Genomic DNA, 12775 nt, shown 5'->3' on the forward strand with positions numbered 1-12775 from the left:
AAAAATATGGTGCTCATTTTTGACGGCTGAACTACGTCTTAAGGCGAGTGTCACACATACACAAGACATTAAGAGAGGAACATGTTAGAAAAATAGCAAGGAGACATTTCAGACAGTTACAGTGGAATCTTCCTTGATACCCAACTCCATCAGCTCTCCTGGGAGCCAAAACTCGGAGACAGGGCAGCGCCTCCTCCTCTGGCCCCCAAAAGGAAGGTCCCGTGTTTGCCACGGAGAAGCACCTTCCTCCAGACCACGGCAGCACTCTTACTGTGGGTTCAGGTTGGGAACCGAGTTCTAGCCGGTTCTCTGTCCAGCTCCATCCCTACTTAATAAAATCCTTTAGCATATCGGGAGGTCAAAGACGTAATTTGTAATTTAATTCCCCTTATTCAAATGCAAACTTGCACTTGCTTGGAGTTAAAAACCACGTAACACACACACACACACACACACACACACACACACACACACACACACACACACCCCATACATAAAGTATACGTAAATACTCGAGGAAAAGATTCACTGAAACTTAAAAAAACACCAAATGCTCATTTGTAATCAAACAGTGGGATTGATTCCCCATTAAAAAAACAGTGTTGGCAACAAGGTCTGGCCACTCTCCACCAGTCCCTGGTCACCCCTGGCCCCACAGCAGGTTGGGGTGGCTCCGTGGGTTTAAAGGGCAGGGCCTTCTCACTTTGGGCTCTGTTCCTCATGGACCTTCCCCATCCCCTCACTCAGCACAGGCCGCATTTTAAAATGGCCTCTGTCCCAAGTACGTGGGGCCCAGTGACACACACACAGGCCAGGGAAAACGGGGCTGCGTGGGGCTTAAGCTCCTCTTAGGAGCAGGGTGGACAGAACTGTGGGCTGAGAAGCAGCAATGGAGCCGGGCACCCAGAAATGTGGCAGGAGGTGGGTACCAGCGCAGAGGCTGCATGGAATGTTATCAGGACTCTTCAGAAGGCAGGCTCTGGAGTCTGACGGGAACACGGCCCCGTCCAGGACAGCCGCTCACACCAGCAGGCAGCCTCCATGGGGAAAGCTGTCTCCCGGGTAGACTGGGCGCTTACAGATGTTTGAACGTGACTTCCGAGAGGCAAAAAGGCCATTTCCACAGCTTTACCGTGCGCCTTACCAGATTCCCAACGAAGCAGGTAAGAGGCAGGTAACGTCAGACCCAGGACTTACCACAGGACTTACGTACACTGTGGAAACCAAAGCCGGGGGCCCGCACAGGGCTCCCCCTCGTTTAGTGCGTGGGTTTATTGGGGGGGGGTATGTGATTTTGCTGCTCTGCAGGACTTTAGGGAGGACCCAGTCAAACTGTAGTAATACACTGACCACCCAACACGGGTCAGCGATGCAGTGACCACACCACCCCTCCAGAGAAAGAGGTCTTAGGGTCTGCTGCCAAGTCAGAATGGAAACAGGGACGCGCTGGCGGAGGCCCACGCCTCAGGAGGAGGTGGAAAAGGAGGTCTAGAATGGGACCAGTTCTGTCTTGTCCTAATTAGGGTGCTCCATTGTCTTTCCCCTGACCTCAGCATTGAAATGGTTTACTCAAGCTGAGACCCCAGCTGCGCTAACCACCACTTGGAGTATATCTAACTTGACACTGGGCAGCACCTCTGGTCCCTCGGGAGCCACCACACAGGTGGAGTACAACTCTCTAACCTGAGGGCTGGCTCATCAGATTCCAGCCAGTCTGCTTCCAGAAACATCTTCAACGTCTAGTGCTGATGAGACAGTGTGACAGACAATCACAAACCCCTCCGGTTTGCCCAGAAAGCACCAGATGCAGAGCTAGCCAGGGGCAATAGAAGAACACATCCGCATTCCCCTGACCTTTACCCCCAGGCCTCCAAGAACCTGGAATCCTCCCCAGGCCTGGCAGCTCAAAGGGGTTTCCAAATCGAGCCAAGGTGTATCTACAGCTCCACCGAGACATGGATCAAGACAAATGCCAGAGTGTTCTAGTCCTCAGTAATCAGTCCTGGCCCGGGAGCCCAGTGCCTGTGCTGAGGATCTGGCCCTCAAATTGGTGAGTGGGCCAAAGCATCGCCTGGGAGATGAAAAGTCTGTGAGGGCCATGCCCACGTCTAAATAATGGGGCAGGCTACCAGGGTGGGTTGCTGGTAACTAGCAGGCCGGCCCAAGCCCAGCCCCATCACAGAACCGACTCCTTGGATTCCAGTTCTGGAGCAACAGGCACGGAGCCTGCTGGGTTCTGGTGTGTCACCAGAGGCGACGTCTCCTCCTCAGACTTGCAATTGGGAACGGCTTCCACCTTCACTTCCTGCAGCTCCTGCTCGCCCTTCTTCACTGCCTTCTGGTTCAGGTGGTTGAGGATTCCGGCGCCCAGGGCATCCCCTTCCACATTCACCACCGTGGTAGTCCGGTCCCTGGTAGCAACAGGAAGGAAAAAGGACCGATGTTATACCCAGAGCAGTCAGTGGAGGGCGCTGTCGCAGCAGGCAGATGGCCACAGGGTAGCTGACTTGTAGGGAGTGAGTGAAGTTCTTCTGAGTGAATGTGTTTTGTCTGACATGGGCACCGCCTTGTCAAGGACTCCATGTCAGACCCAAGTGAGTGAAAAAGCCTGCCTTCACCACATGAAGCCTCAGGAGGGACGGCAAAGCCTCCCCCCGGTTCTTGTGAGGATTTTGACAGTGTGTGCAAAAACCATACACGGTAGCACACGCCATACACATAGAGAGAAAACATACACACACACACACACACACACACACACACACACACACACACACACACACACACACACGGCCTGGAGACTGTTCTCTTAGAGACTATTCCTACTGAGGGTAGCTAAACTTGCCTTCTCTTTATTCAGCTGTATACCATAAACTCGGCATCCCCGATCAACCGAATCTAACCGACATGCTGAACTTCCTGGGTGCTGTGGCCCCTCCATCCATGACAGTGGTCCAGCCAATCCCAGCCTCGCTGGGCCTCTATGCTTGTCCCTGCTGGATGCGGGTGTGCTATTGCAGGGCGGGCACACCACTAACAGACCTGCTCCGAACTGCTTTTCTCTGAGCAGTATTTACTCCTGGAAAGCGGTGAGACTCTCATTGCAGAAAATATGGGAGAAGGTGAAGGCAGCGGACAACTCACTTGTGCATGTTGCACAGCTCTGGGAGTGGATCTGAGCAATGCAACCCAGTCCCCTCCAGCCACCATCCCACACAGTTCTGAGAACATTGCAAGCATTTGGGAGAAGAGAGAAGATGCGGTTTTGTGTTCACTTTTTCTTCCCCTCACTGCTACGGTACACTAGAACTTCAATCCTGCTTCAATCCTCGAAGCCAACAGCAGGAGCATTCCACAGTTGTGGACAAGCATATCCCAGAAAAAAAAAATAGCACCAGCTTTCCCACAGCCTGCTTAGCACAGGTTAGCTCAACATCTACCCCAGTCACTGGCGCTCAGAAAAGGTCCTGTAGCCATTTTGAAGACAGAAAAATGGTGGTCTTCCCCAAAGGCACTGGAGGACTGAAGTCCGGACCTTGAGTGGCTTGTGTGCCCAAAGGCCCCTGCTGGGCATCCAGCAGGGTGCGATTTCCCTTCTCAGCTGAGCACCTCAGGATACATTCTCCAGGCACAGGAGGCAGCCGGAAGGACAAGACAGATGATCCCTGCCATTGCTCTCTGGTCCTGGCCAGCCCAGGGATGGCGCTTCCTCTGATGAGGTGTCTGGAACACAGGCGTCTCTATGGGACGCTTCACCCCATTTCCACGAAAAGCCCTCAGAATTCCACACAGCTATTTTAAGTTGGAAAGACTACCGTTTCCACGTCCCGCCGCAGTGCCAGGCACCTGAAGCGAGCTCCTCTGAGCCCGGCTGTGAGCAGCCCAGCAGGACTGTCCTCCTCACTAATGTTCACAGAAAGCTGTCCCGCCTGCCCCACGCCCTGTGCACGGTACATATGCGGACTCGTGTAGACCTCACCATGACTGGCGTGGCTTCTACAAGAGCAGATGCGTGGGAGGGCCGGGCTCAAAGCCTCCCTGGCTCACCCGTGGGCTCTTTCTTCTCTTCCAGCATCACTGCCTCTGTCAACTTTCCTACAGAACAGTAGACTTACACCTGCAAAGGGTATCCCAAGGCTCAAACAATATTCAGACACTCTTGTGTTCTAAGGATCCCCAGGGACAGCAGCCTGGTCATACGCTCACCGAAGGTCTCCTGAGTCCAAGCACAAGGTGTTTGCATGCTCTCCTTGCACAGCAAGCATTCCTTGGGTATTTGCAGGCCAGGGCCAAGCACTGCTCCAGTCACTTATGACTCCACCCTGCAGTCACCTGCACAGCCCCTCACACCTACTGAGTACTACAAGTTCTGGATCTTCTCGTCTCCGGCCATTCATGGATGTTCACAGGCTCTTGCCTGTTATACTGTTGACTTCTTCTTCTTCTTCTTCTTCTTCTTCTTCTTCTTCTTCTTCTTCTTCTTCTTCTTCTTCTTCTCCTCCTCCTCCTCCTCCTCCTCCTCCTCCTCCTCCTCCTCCTCCTCCTCCTCCTCCTCCTCCTCTTCTTCTTCTCCTTCTCCTCCTCCTCCTCCTTCTCCAACAGGGTTTCTCTGTGTAGCCTTGGAGCCTGTCCTGTCCATCTGCCTCTCCCTCCCAAGCACTGGGATTAAAGGCGTGCGCCGCCGCCGCCGCCGCCGCCGCCGCCGCCGCCGCCGCCGCCGCCACCACCACCACCACCTCCCAGCAACGGTTGACTTCTTAGAGTTCTAAATCTGGTTTTGCCAGCTTAACTACAGACTCCTTCCAAAGCAAGGGTGGTTTTAAGTTTCCCTGCATGCTCCAGGCCTAGTGGAGCATTAAGTTCCCAGGGGCCTCAATAGACTTTCTTTATTCCAGGGTCCTTGGTATCAGCTACTTACACGATCCAGTCCACAGCCAGGATCAGAGAGAGGTAATCTGTGGACAATCCAATGGCCTCTAGGATAATGGCAATGGTGAGGACCCCTCCAGCGGGCACACCTGCTGCTCCAACACTGGACGCCGTGGCAGTCACTCTAGGGTACAGCAAAGCAAAGTCAGCCATGAACACAGATCAGAGAGGGGACCAGAGAATCACACAGCATTGCAGCCAGGACTTGTAAAAAACAACCACACACCTCAGTGGTTCTCAACTTTCCTAATGCTGCAGTCCTTCAATACAGTTCCTCGTGTTGTGGTGACCCCCAACCATAACATTATTTTCGTTAATACTTCATAACTGTAATTTTGCTACTGCCATGAATCATAATGTAAATATCTGATATGCAGAATATTGGATCAGTGACTCCTGTGAAAGGTGCTGTGGGATAATGCTTTTGTACACTGGTTTAATAAAACACTGATTGGCCAGTAGCCAGGCAGAAAGTATAGGTGGGATAAGCAGACAAGGAGAATTCTGGGAAGAGGAAGGCTGAGTGAGGAGACGCCAGCCTGCCATCCAGGGAGCAGCATGTAATGGCACACAGGTAAACCCACAGAACATGTGGTGACATATAGATTAACAGAAATGGGCTGAGTTTAAGTATAAGAGCTAGTCAGTGGTAGGCCTGAACCAATGGCCTAGCAGTTTTAATTAATATAAACCTGTGTGTTTACTTGGGTCTGAGCGACTGCAGACCGGGTGGGCACAGGAAAACTTTTAGCTACAGAAAGGGTCATTTGTGACCCACAGGTTGAGAACTACTGCTCTGGGAGTCTGAGAGATGATGCATTCTCCAAGTACCCTCAGACTTCACATCTTCAGGTTCTGTGTTTACAAATTAAACCAACCACAGATCAAAAACAGTGAAAACAAACTGTCGTTACTTAACATCTGTAGATCATTTTCTTAATGATACAGTATAACAATCACACAGCACTTACGTCATATTAAGTATATAAGTAATCTAGAAACGATTTAAAGTAACAAGGAAAATATGTGCAAATTATATACAAGACACTACTGATATGGTTTGACTCTGAAATGTTCCCTACAGGTGCATGTTTTAACACCTGTTTCCCAGCTGGTGGCTGTACTTTGAAGGCTGTGGAGTCTTTGGGAGATGGGGCTTGGCTATCCAAAGTAGTTCACTAGGGAAGGCCCTTGAAGGTTATACCTGCCCCCTGTCCTGACCTACATCCTTCCTGTCTGTCACCATGGAAACAAGACATTATCTTTCTCTACCACGATGGACTAAAATCCCTCTAAAACATGATCCCAACAAACCTTTCACCTTCTAAGTTATTTCTGACAAATATTTGCTCATGGCAATGCAAAAACTAACTACTGCAACTACCCACCATCTGCGGGGGGGGGGGTGGTGGAGGGGGGGGGAAGGAGGTCCTGTGACCAATGCTCCTGTGACAGATGATCTGGATTGTCAGTTTGCCTGAATTGGGAAACGCCTAGGGCCTTAGTGAGACACACTTCTGGGTATGTTTGTGGGGACATTTCCAGAAATGGTTAACTGGGTTGGGAAGACTCATCCTAAAGTTGGGGAGCACCACCCATAGGCTGGAGTCCCTAACTGCATAAAAACGGAAAAGGAGACTAGCAGCTGAATGCCAGCACACATCTCTCCCTGCACCCTGATCCACCCAGATGTGAGCAAACAGTCTTACGCTCACGCTTCCATACCCTTCCCACAAAGGACTGTGTCCTCTCAAACCGTAAGACAAAATACAGCTTTCTGCCCTCACACTGCTTCCTGTCAGGTAATCCGTCCCAGCAGTAAGAAAACTAATACAGCCCCAGGACACTGAGGGATGACGGTGACGAATTCTCACTGTCTTCCAAAGGAGACACTGAATGATGGGGAAACCTTTTCCAAAGGAAATCAGAAAACAACAAACTAACTAACGAAAAACAAAAAACCCAGAGCTTTAAGCCAGGCCTGGAGACGTAGGGAAGAACAAGAGGCTCACAGGATGGTGAAGATCTGGCCCGCATTTAGGTCGACGTTGTTGAGCTGGGCGATGAACACTGCCGCGACACACTGGAAGATGGCGGCTCCATCCATGTTCACGGTGGCCCCGATGGGGAGGATGAACCTGCTGATCCTCTTGTCCACGCCATTGTTTTCTTCGATGCACTTTATCATAGATGGAAGCGTTGCCGAGCTAGGGGTGAACCAAACAACCAGACATGCACACAGTCCTTCCCAGCCAGGCGGACACCACTTACTCGGACCCCGGAACAGATCACGAGCAGCACCCTAGCACGTTTCTGGCCCTCTTCCCTTGAAATACGGCAGCCCTCGTTCAAAGTTTCTAGGGTAACACACGGCGTTATCAAGCCCCACGGGATTCAGACAGGATTTCCAGGGCCCACTTAATCCATTATTCATGCAGATTCAGCCCAGAGCCACATCGTGGCCCAGTACACAGTGTTCCCGTGAGGACCAGTCTGTTCACCTGGCTCCACACCCGGGTGGTAGTTCCCAGCTCACTCACCTGGAACAGGTGGCAAAAGCCGTCGCAAATGGTGTGAGGAGGCCCAGGAGGAACCTGTAAGGGTTTTTTCGTGTAAAAGCGAAGTAGACAAGAGGCAGGACAATTCCTCCGTGAATAACGTGGCCCAGGATAGACGCGAAGATGTATTTCCCGAGGCTGGTCACCAGCATGATGATGTCCTTCATTTCCACAATCTTGCTTCCAATCAGGAACGTGATGCCTATAGGTACGTACCTAGGTTATAAGCACAGATACTCATCAGAGAGGCGCGGGGGTGGGGTGGGGGTGGGTGGGTGGGGGCGGGAGATGCCGGGCCTCCCGAAACAGGAACTTTCAACTGGGCTGTTGTCGTCTCTGCATAGAGTTACTCTAAAACAGAAAAAGATGGGCTACGACCCCCCCCTTTTTTTTTTAATAAACAGGTTGTGTGACCGTGCAGTGAAGACAGCCATTCCAGGGTGAGTGCATCTGCACACGTAGACTGCTTCCCTTCGATAAACACTTACTTTCTTTCATTCTTTTCTCCTCTCCGTCCCCTTTCCTTCCCTTCAGACAAGGTCTCACCACATAGTCCAGGTTAGCCCAGAGCTTGAAATCCTCCTGCTTCAATTTCCTGCTCTACATACGTTCCTAAGCGACGGATTGCTACCAACTTCATGGCAAGTAAAGGCCTTGAGACTATAAACTTGACTTCTGGCTTTGCTCAGACCTGTCCTGAGAACTCAGAAAGACAAAAATTCCACAGAAATGCTGTGATACAAAATGGAACATAGCCCAGGGCTTCTGTGAAGTTTTACATTCTTTTTGGTTTGGAAGACACGATCCCGTGGGAAGAAATCATTAACAATGATGTTCTGGGAACATGGCCAAAACAGGGAGGGCTTTTTTTTTTTTTTTTGGTGAGAAAAGGAATAAACTGTAGAAAGTACAAAGAACAAAAGTCAGTTCTGTAAATTTAATACCAATTCAGTAACAATTCTACAGTCATTTTAATTATAAATTTTAATTTATGCTTAATAATGCCTGCTAGTTCAGATTTCAAGAGGCATAAAGGGGTGAGTGGTGGAAAGTCGCCCACATCAGCCCTTGAGCGTCCCGTGTGGCTGGCCTCTTGGGTTCTCTTTCTAGAGACATTCTACGCAGTGTTAGGACATTTCAGTCTCATCTTCAATAAGAATACATCCCCTCTAGACTAGAACACTGCTCCTCAGCACCACACTCAAGCCAGATCTCTCCTCAGAGAAGCGCTCCACTTCCTGTCTACCCAGAGGTGCTGGGATGCACTGAAATCTGAATTTACTTATTTTACACTCCACATGACACTGCCAAGATATTTTCATATCAGTATTTAGAAAGCTACCTTTTTTTTTGTGATGAAATACACATAAAATTGAGCACTTAGATCATCTTTAGAGTTGATTATCACTAAGGACATTCAAGGCAGCCATCACCACCACCCAGACCAAGAGTGAAGCTCTGTTCTCACTGAAGTGTGGTTCCCACGCCCTCCACCCCGGCCAGCCTCTGGCACACAAAAGCAGAACACACATTTTGTCCTTCTTGACCTGTTTCGTTAGCCCAATGCCTTTAAGGGTCCTCCATGTTGTAGTGTACATCAGAATATCATTTTTATAACCCTCCATTTTGTATATTCCACATTTTGTTTATCCACCATCTACTATTGATAGACATTTAGGTTGTTTCTAATTTTCACCATACTTTTTTTTTTTTTTTCCCCAAAGGAGGCTGGGTTTGAGACAGGATCACATTTAGTTAAGGCTGTCCTTGAACTCTGGATCCTCTTACCTCCACCTGTCATGGGCTGGGAGTACAAGTGTGTCTAGCTTACAGCCTTGTCTTTAGTATTTCCTCAGAATGGAAGTGTCCTGATTTCTTCCTAGATTCTCATCTTTGGAAACACTGTCTGTGCCCATCTGCCATGTTCTCTAGGTCAAGACACCAAGCGGGGCCTCTGCTGATTTGGAGGTGTGCACATTTTAAACATCAGTAAATGGTTGTTTTCTGACATGTCTGTGCCAATTCCCGACCCCACTGACAGTCCAGAGGGAAGCCGTCCACCCTGCTCCTGCACCAGTGGCCACCCAGGGGGCATTTCTCTCTTAGGGGACGTCTGGAGATGTCAGGAAGACAGTTTCTTTGTCACAACTTTGAAGGCCAGACCTAGAGGTCAAAAGGACCAGGGTTAAGGACCCTGTTCTCATTCTCACCACCTCCCGACAAAGCCAGCTTTGTGTCACTTGATTTTGAACCCGGGCAGGCCCTCCTTAGAATGCTGACTGCTCCTGCTGGCTCTCCTCCTGTGAACTGCCCGCGTCCACACCCGTGCTTTCTCTAACAGTTTAAACACGCTGTTTTCACTAGTAAGGACACTTGAGTGGGATGTGGGAAAACAGGTCTGCCAGTACTTGGGAGATTCAGACATGGGGACTGGGAGTTCTAGATCATTCTTGGCTGCATAGCAAGTTCAAGGCCAGCCTGGGCTCCGCTAGACCCTACCTCAAAAACAAACAAACAACAGGGCACAGTTCTCTCCCCAGAACGACAGTCAAGCGAAGCGGCATGTTTGCAGAGAGTTGGACTACATGATTTTTATACAGAGCAAGAGAAATACCACTGATGGGATCTGTATTTGTTTTAGTTTCAAATTTTTGTCAGTTTCAAATTTCTCCTCAAACTAGTCCAGGTGGGACCTACGTCATCAGAGAGGGGAAAGTGGTCAACAACAAGAAATACTTGGTAATTATTTTGTATTGAAATTGAAAGCATAAACAAGATTTTCACAACTAATGGATGGGGTCTAAGATCCAGAGGTCTGCTTGGGGGATGTGTTAGCTTGTTTTTAATGTCAGCTTGTCACAGGCTAGCTAAGTCACTTGGGAGAAGGGAACATTAACTGAGACAATGCCCACCCCCACCCCCCATTGGCCTGTGGTATAGTGTATTATCTTGACCGATGATTGATGGAGGAGGGCCCAGATGATCTTAGGCAGGTGGTCCTGGCTGCTGTAAGAAAGGAGGCTGAGCAAGCCATGAGGACAAGCCGGTAAGCAACACTCCATGGTCTCTGTATCAGCTCCTGCCCCAGGTTCCTGCCCTGCTGGAGTTCCTGCCCTGACTTCCTTCCACGATGGCTGGGATGTGAAACTGTAAGCTAAAATAAACCCTTTCCTCCCCAAGATGTTTATGGTCATGGTGTTTAAGGCAGATGAAATGCCAGGAAAAGCTTTGAAGACATGAGGTCTGGGACTGGCCTGATTTCAGGGAAGTTGCTTTGAAGGAAGCCAAGAATCAAGCTAGTGATTTTTATTGAGCAATCATCCTTCCATTAACATCACACAAAGAAGCACTTACAAATTAAAAGCTTTCATAAATGAGCATTTTAAGTTTTACCTAAGCAGGGTGAGATGAGTTTCTCCTCTTTACTGTAAAAGGTCACACCGACAAACCTCCTTGAATCTTAAAGTTTATCATTTGAAGATAAGAGAACCTTCTTTTATGCACCAGACTGCAAACAGGACATGGCGAACACATGTGTCCACATGGGAACCCATGCATGGATGGTGGTGATAGGAGTCAAGGAGTCGGTGTGGACACCACACAGGAACTGTGTGCACACCAGCTCTCTAGGAGTCAAGGAGTCAGTGTGGACACCACACAGGAATTGTGTGCACACCAGCTCTCTAGGAGTCAAGGAGTCTGTGGACACCACACAGGAACTGTGTGCACACCAGCTCTCTAGGAGTCAAGGAGTCGGTGTGGACACCACACAGGAACTGTGTGCACACCAGCTCTCTAGGAGTCAAGGAGTCTGTGGACACCACACAGGAACTGTGTGCACACCAGCTCTCTAGGAGTCAAGGAGTCGGTGTGGACACCACACAGGAACTGTGTGCACACCAGCTCTCTAGGAGTCAAGGAGTCTGTGGACACCACACAGGAACTGTGTGCACACCAGCTCTCTAGGAATCAAGGAGTCTGTGGACACCACACAGGAACTGTGTGCACACCAGCTCTCTAGGAGTCAAGGAGTCGGTGTGGACACCACACAGGAACTGTGTGCACACCAGCTCTCTAGGAGTCAAGGAGTCGGTGTGGACACCACACAGGAACTATGTGCACCACACAGAACTATGTTCTCTAGGAGATCCAGACCAGATGATTGCACCAGCATCACTTTTTGAAATACTGAAAACATCATCATCATCATCATGGTGTGTGTGTGTGTGTGTGTGTGTGTGTGTGTGTGTGTGTGTGTGTGTGTGTCTCTGTGTGTGTCTCTGTGTGTGTCTCTGTGTGTGTAATGTCTGGGTACATATGAAGGTGGGAAGACAACTTTTAGGTATCTGTTTGCTCCTCCCACTGTGGGTTCCAGAGATCAAACCAGGGTCTTCAGGCTTCCTCTTACCCACTGAGCCATCTCACTGGTCCAACCATCACCTCGTGTACCATGGCTGGCCTATATTTCATCAACTGCATACCCGGCATGAGGCCAGGTGTCCCACAGGGTAACCTAGAGTATTGAAATCTTTCCTAGATGTGAGGGGGACAGAGGAAAGAGATGGCATGGTGACACTCACCACATAATCCAGGACACCAGCACCATCGTTGCCTCATTGAAGGAATTGAAGAATCGGATGAGCTCTTCTCCCTCGGGGCCTAGCTTCTTTAGAGCCACCCCTAACACCAGGGCAAAAAGGACCAGTCCTAAGATATTCATCCCTTCAATGTCGGTGACGACGGGGACCTGCAGATCAGAAGACTCAAGTCAACAACAGATGAGTGACGAGCGTGGGTCTGCTTGGTGTCTGACGCATTGTGTGTAGAACAATCAAACACTCCCATTTCCTTTAACTTTAGTGAATCAAAAACAGAGTAGCAGAAAACAGCAGGAGATAGAGTTGGGGGATACATAAGTCAACTAAAAAATGTTCACGTATTAGCCATGAGCAAAAGCTCACACCTGGAATCATAGTACTCGGGAGACTTGGAAGGAGGATCACTGGCATTTTGTGGCTAGCCTGGGCTATAAAGTAAAATCTTGTTTCAAAAACCAAAACCAAAATAAAACAAAAGAAAAAAAGAAAATCTGACTGTAAGGAAGTTCCTTCAGAGACCCAAGGACTGTAACCGTCAACTCCTAAATGTCAGCACATCTGCTGTTTGGCTTATACTGACCTCCTGGCTGCCAAGTCTCAGGAGATTTTCAGGACTCACACGGGCTTTCCCCAGAGGATCTTTGCTAAACACTGACTAGATTGAAGACCTGTAGACATAACGGAGCCTTT

The 12775-nt window shown here is 49.5% G+C and overlaps 1 protein-coding gene across 1 annotated transcript in view; it reads right to left on the reverse strand.

The window, feature by feature from the left end:
* Window positions 1-535: 535 nt before the first annotated feature.
* Window positions 536-12775, reverse strand: part of Slc1a4 (solute carrier family 1 member 4) — a 34230-nt gene continuing 21990 nt past the window's right edge. Inside the window, exons 4-8 of the mRNA XM_006974816.4 lie at window positions 12068-12234; window positions 7470-7703; window positions 6942-7136; window positions 4919-5053; window positions 536-2411 (exon numbers count right to left, since the gene is read on the reverse strand). Of these exons, the coding sequence (XP_006974878.1) occupies window positions 2177-2411; window positions 4919-5053; window positions 6942-7136; window positions 7470-7703; window positions 12068-12234 (966 nt within the window). The 3' untranslated portion in view covers window positions 536-2176. The remainder of the gene's footprint in view (window positions 2412-4918; window positions 5054-6941; window positions 7137-7469; window positions 7704-12067; window positions 12235-12775) is intronic.

This window comes from Peromyscus maniculatus, chromosome 10, assembly GCF_049852395.1.
Source record: "Peromyscus maniculatus bairdii isolate BWxNUB_F1_BW_parent chromosome 10, HU_Pman_BW_mat_3.1, whole genome shotgun sequence".
Taxonomy (NCBI): Eukaryota; Metazoa; Chordata; class Mammalia; order Rodentia; family Cricetidae; genus Peromyscus; species Peromyscus maniculatus.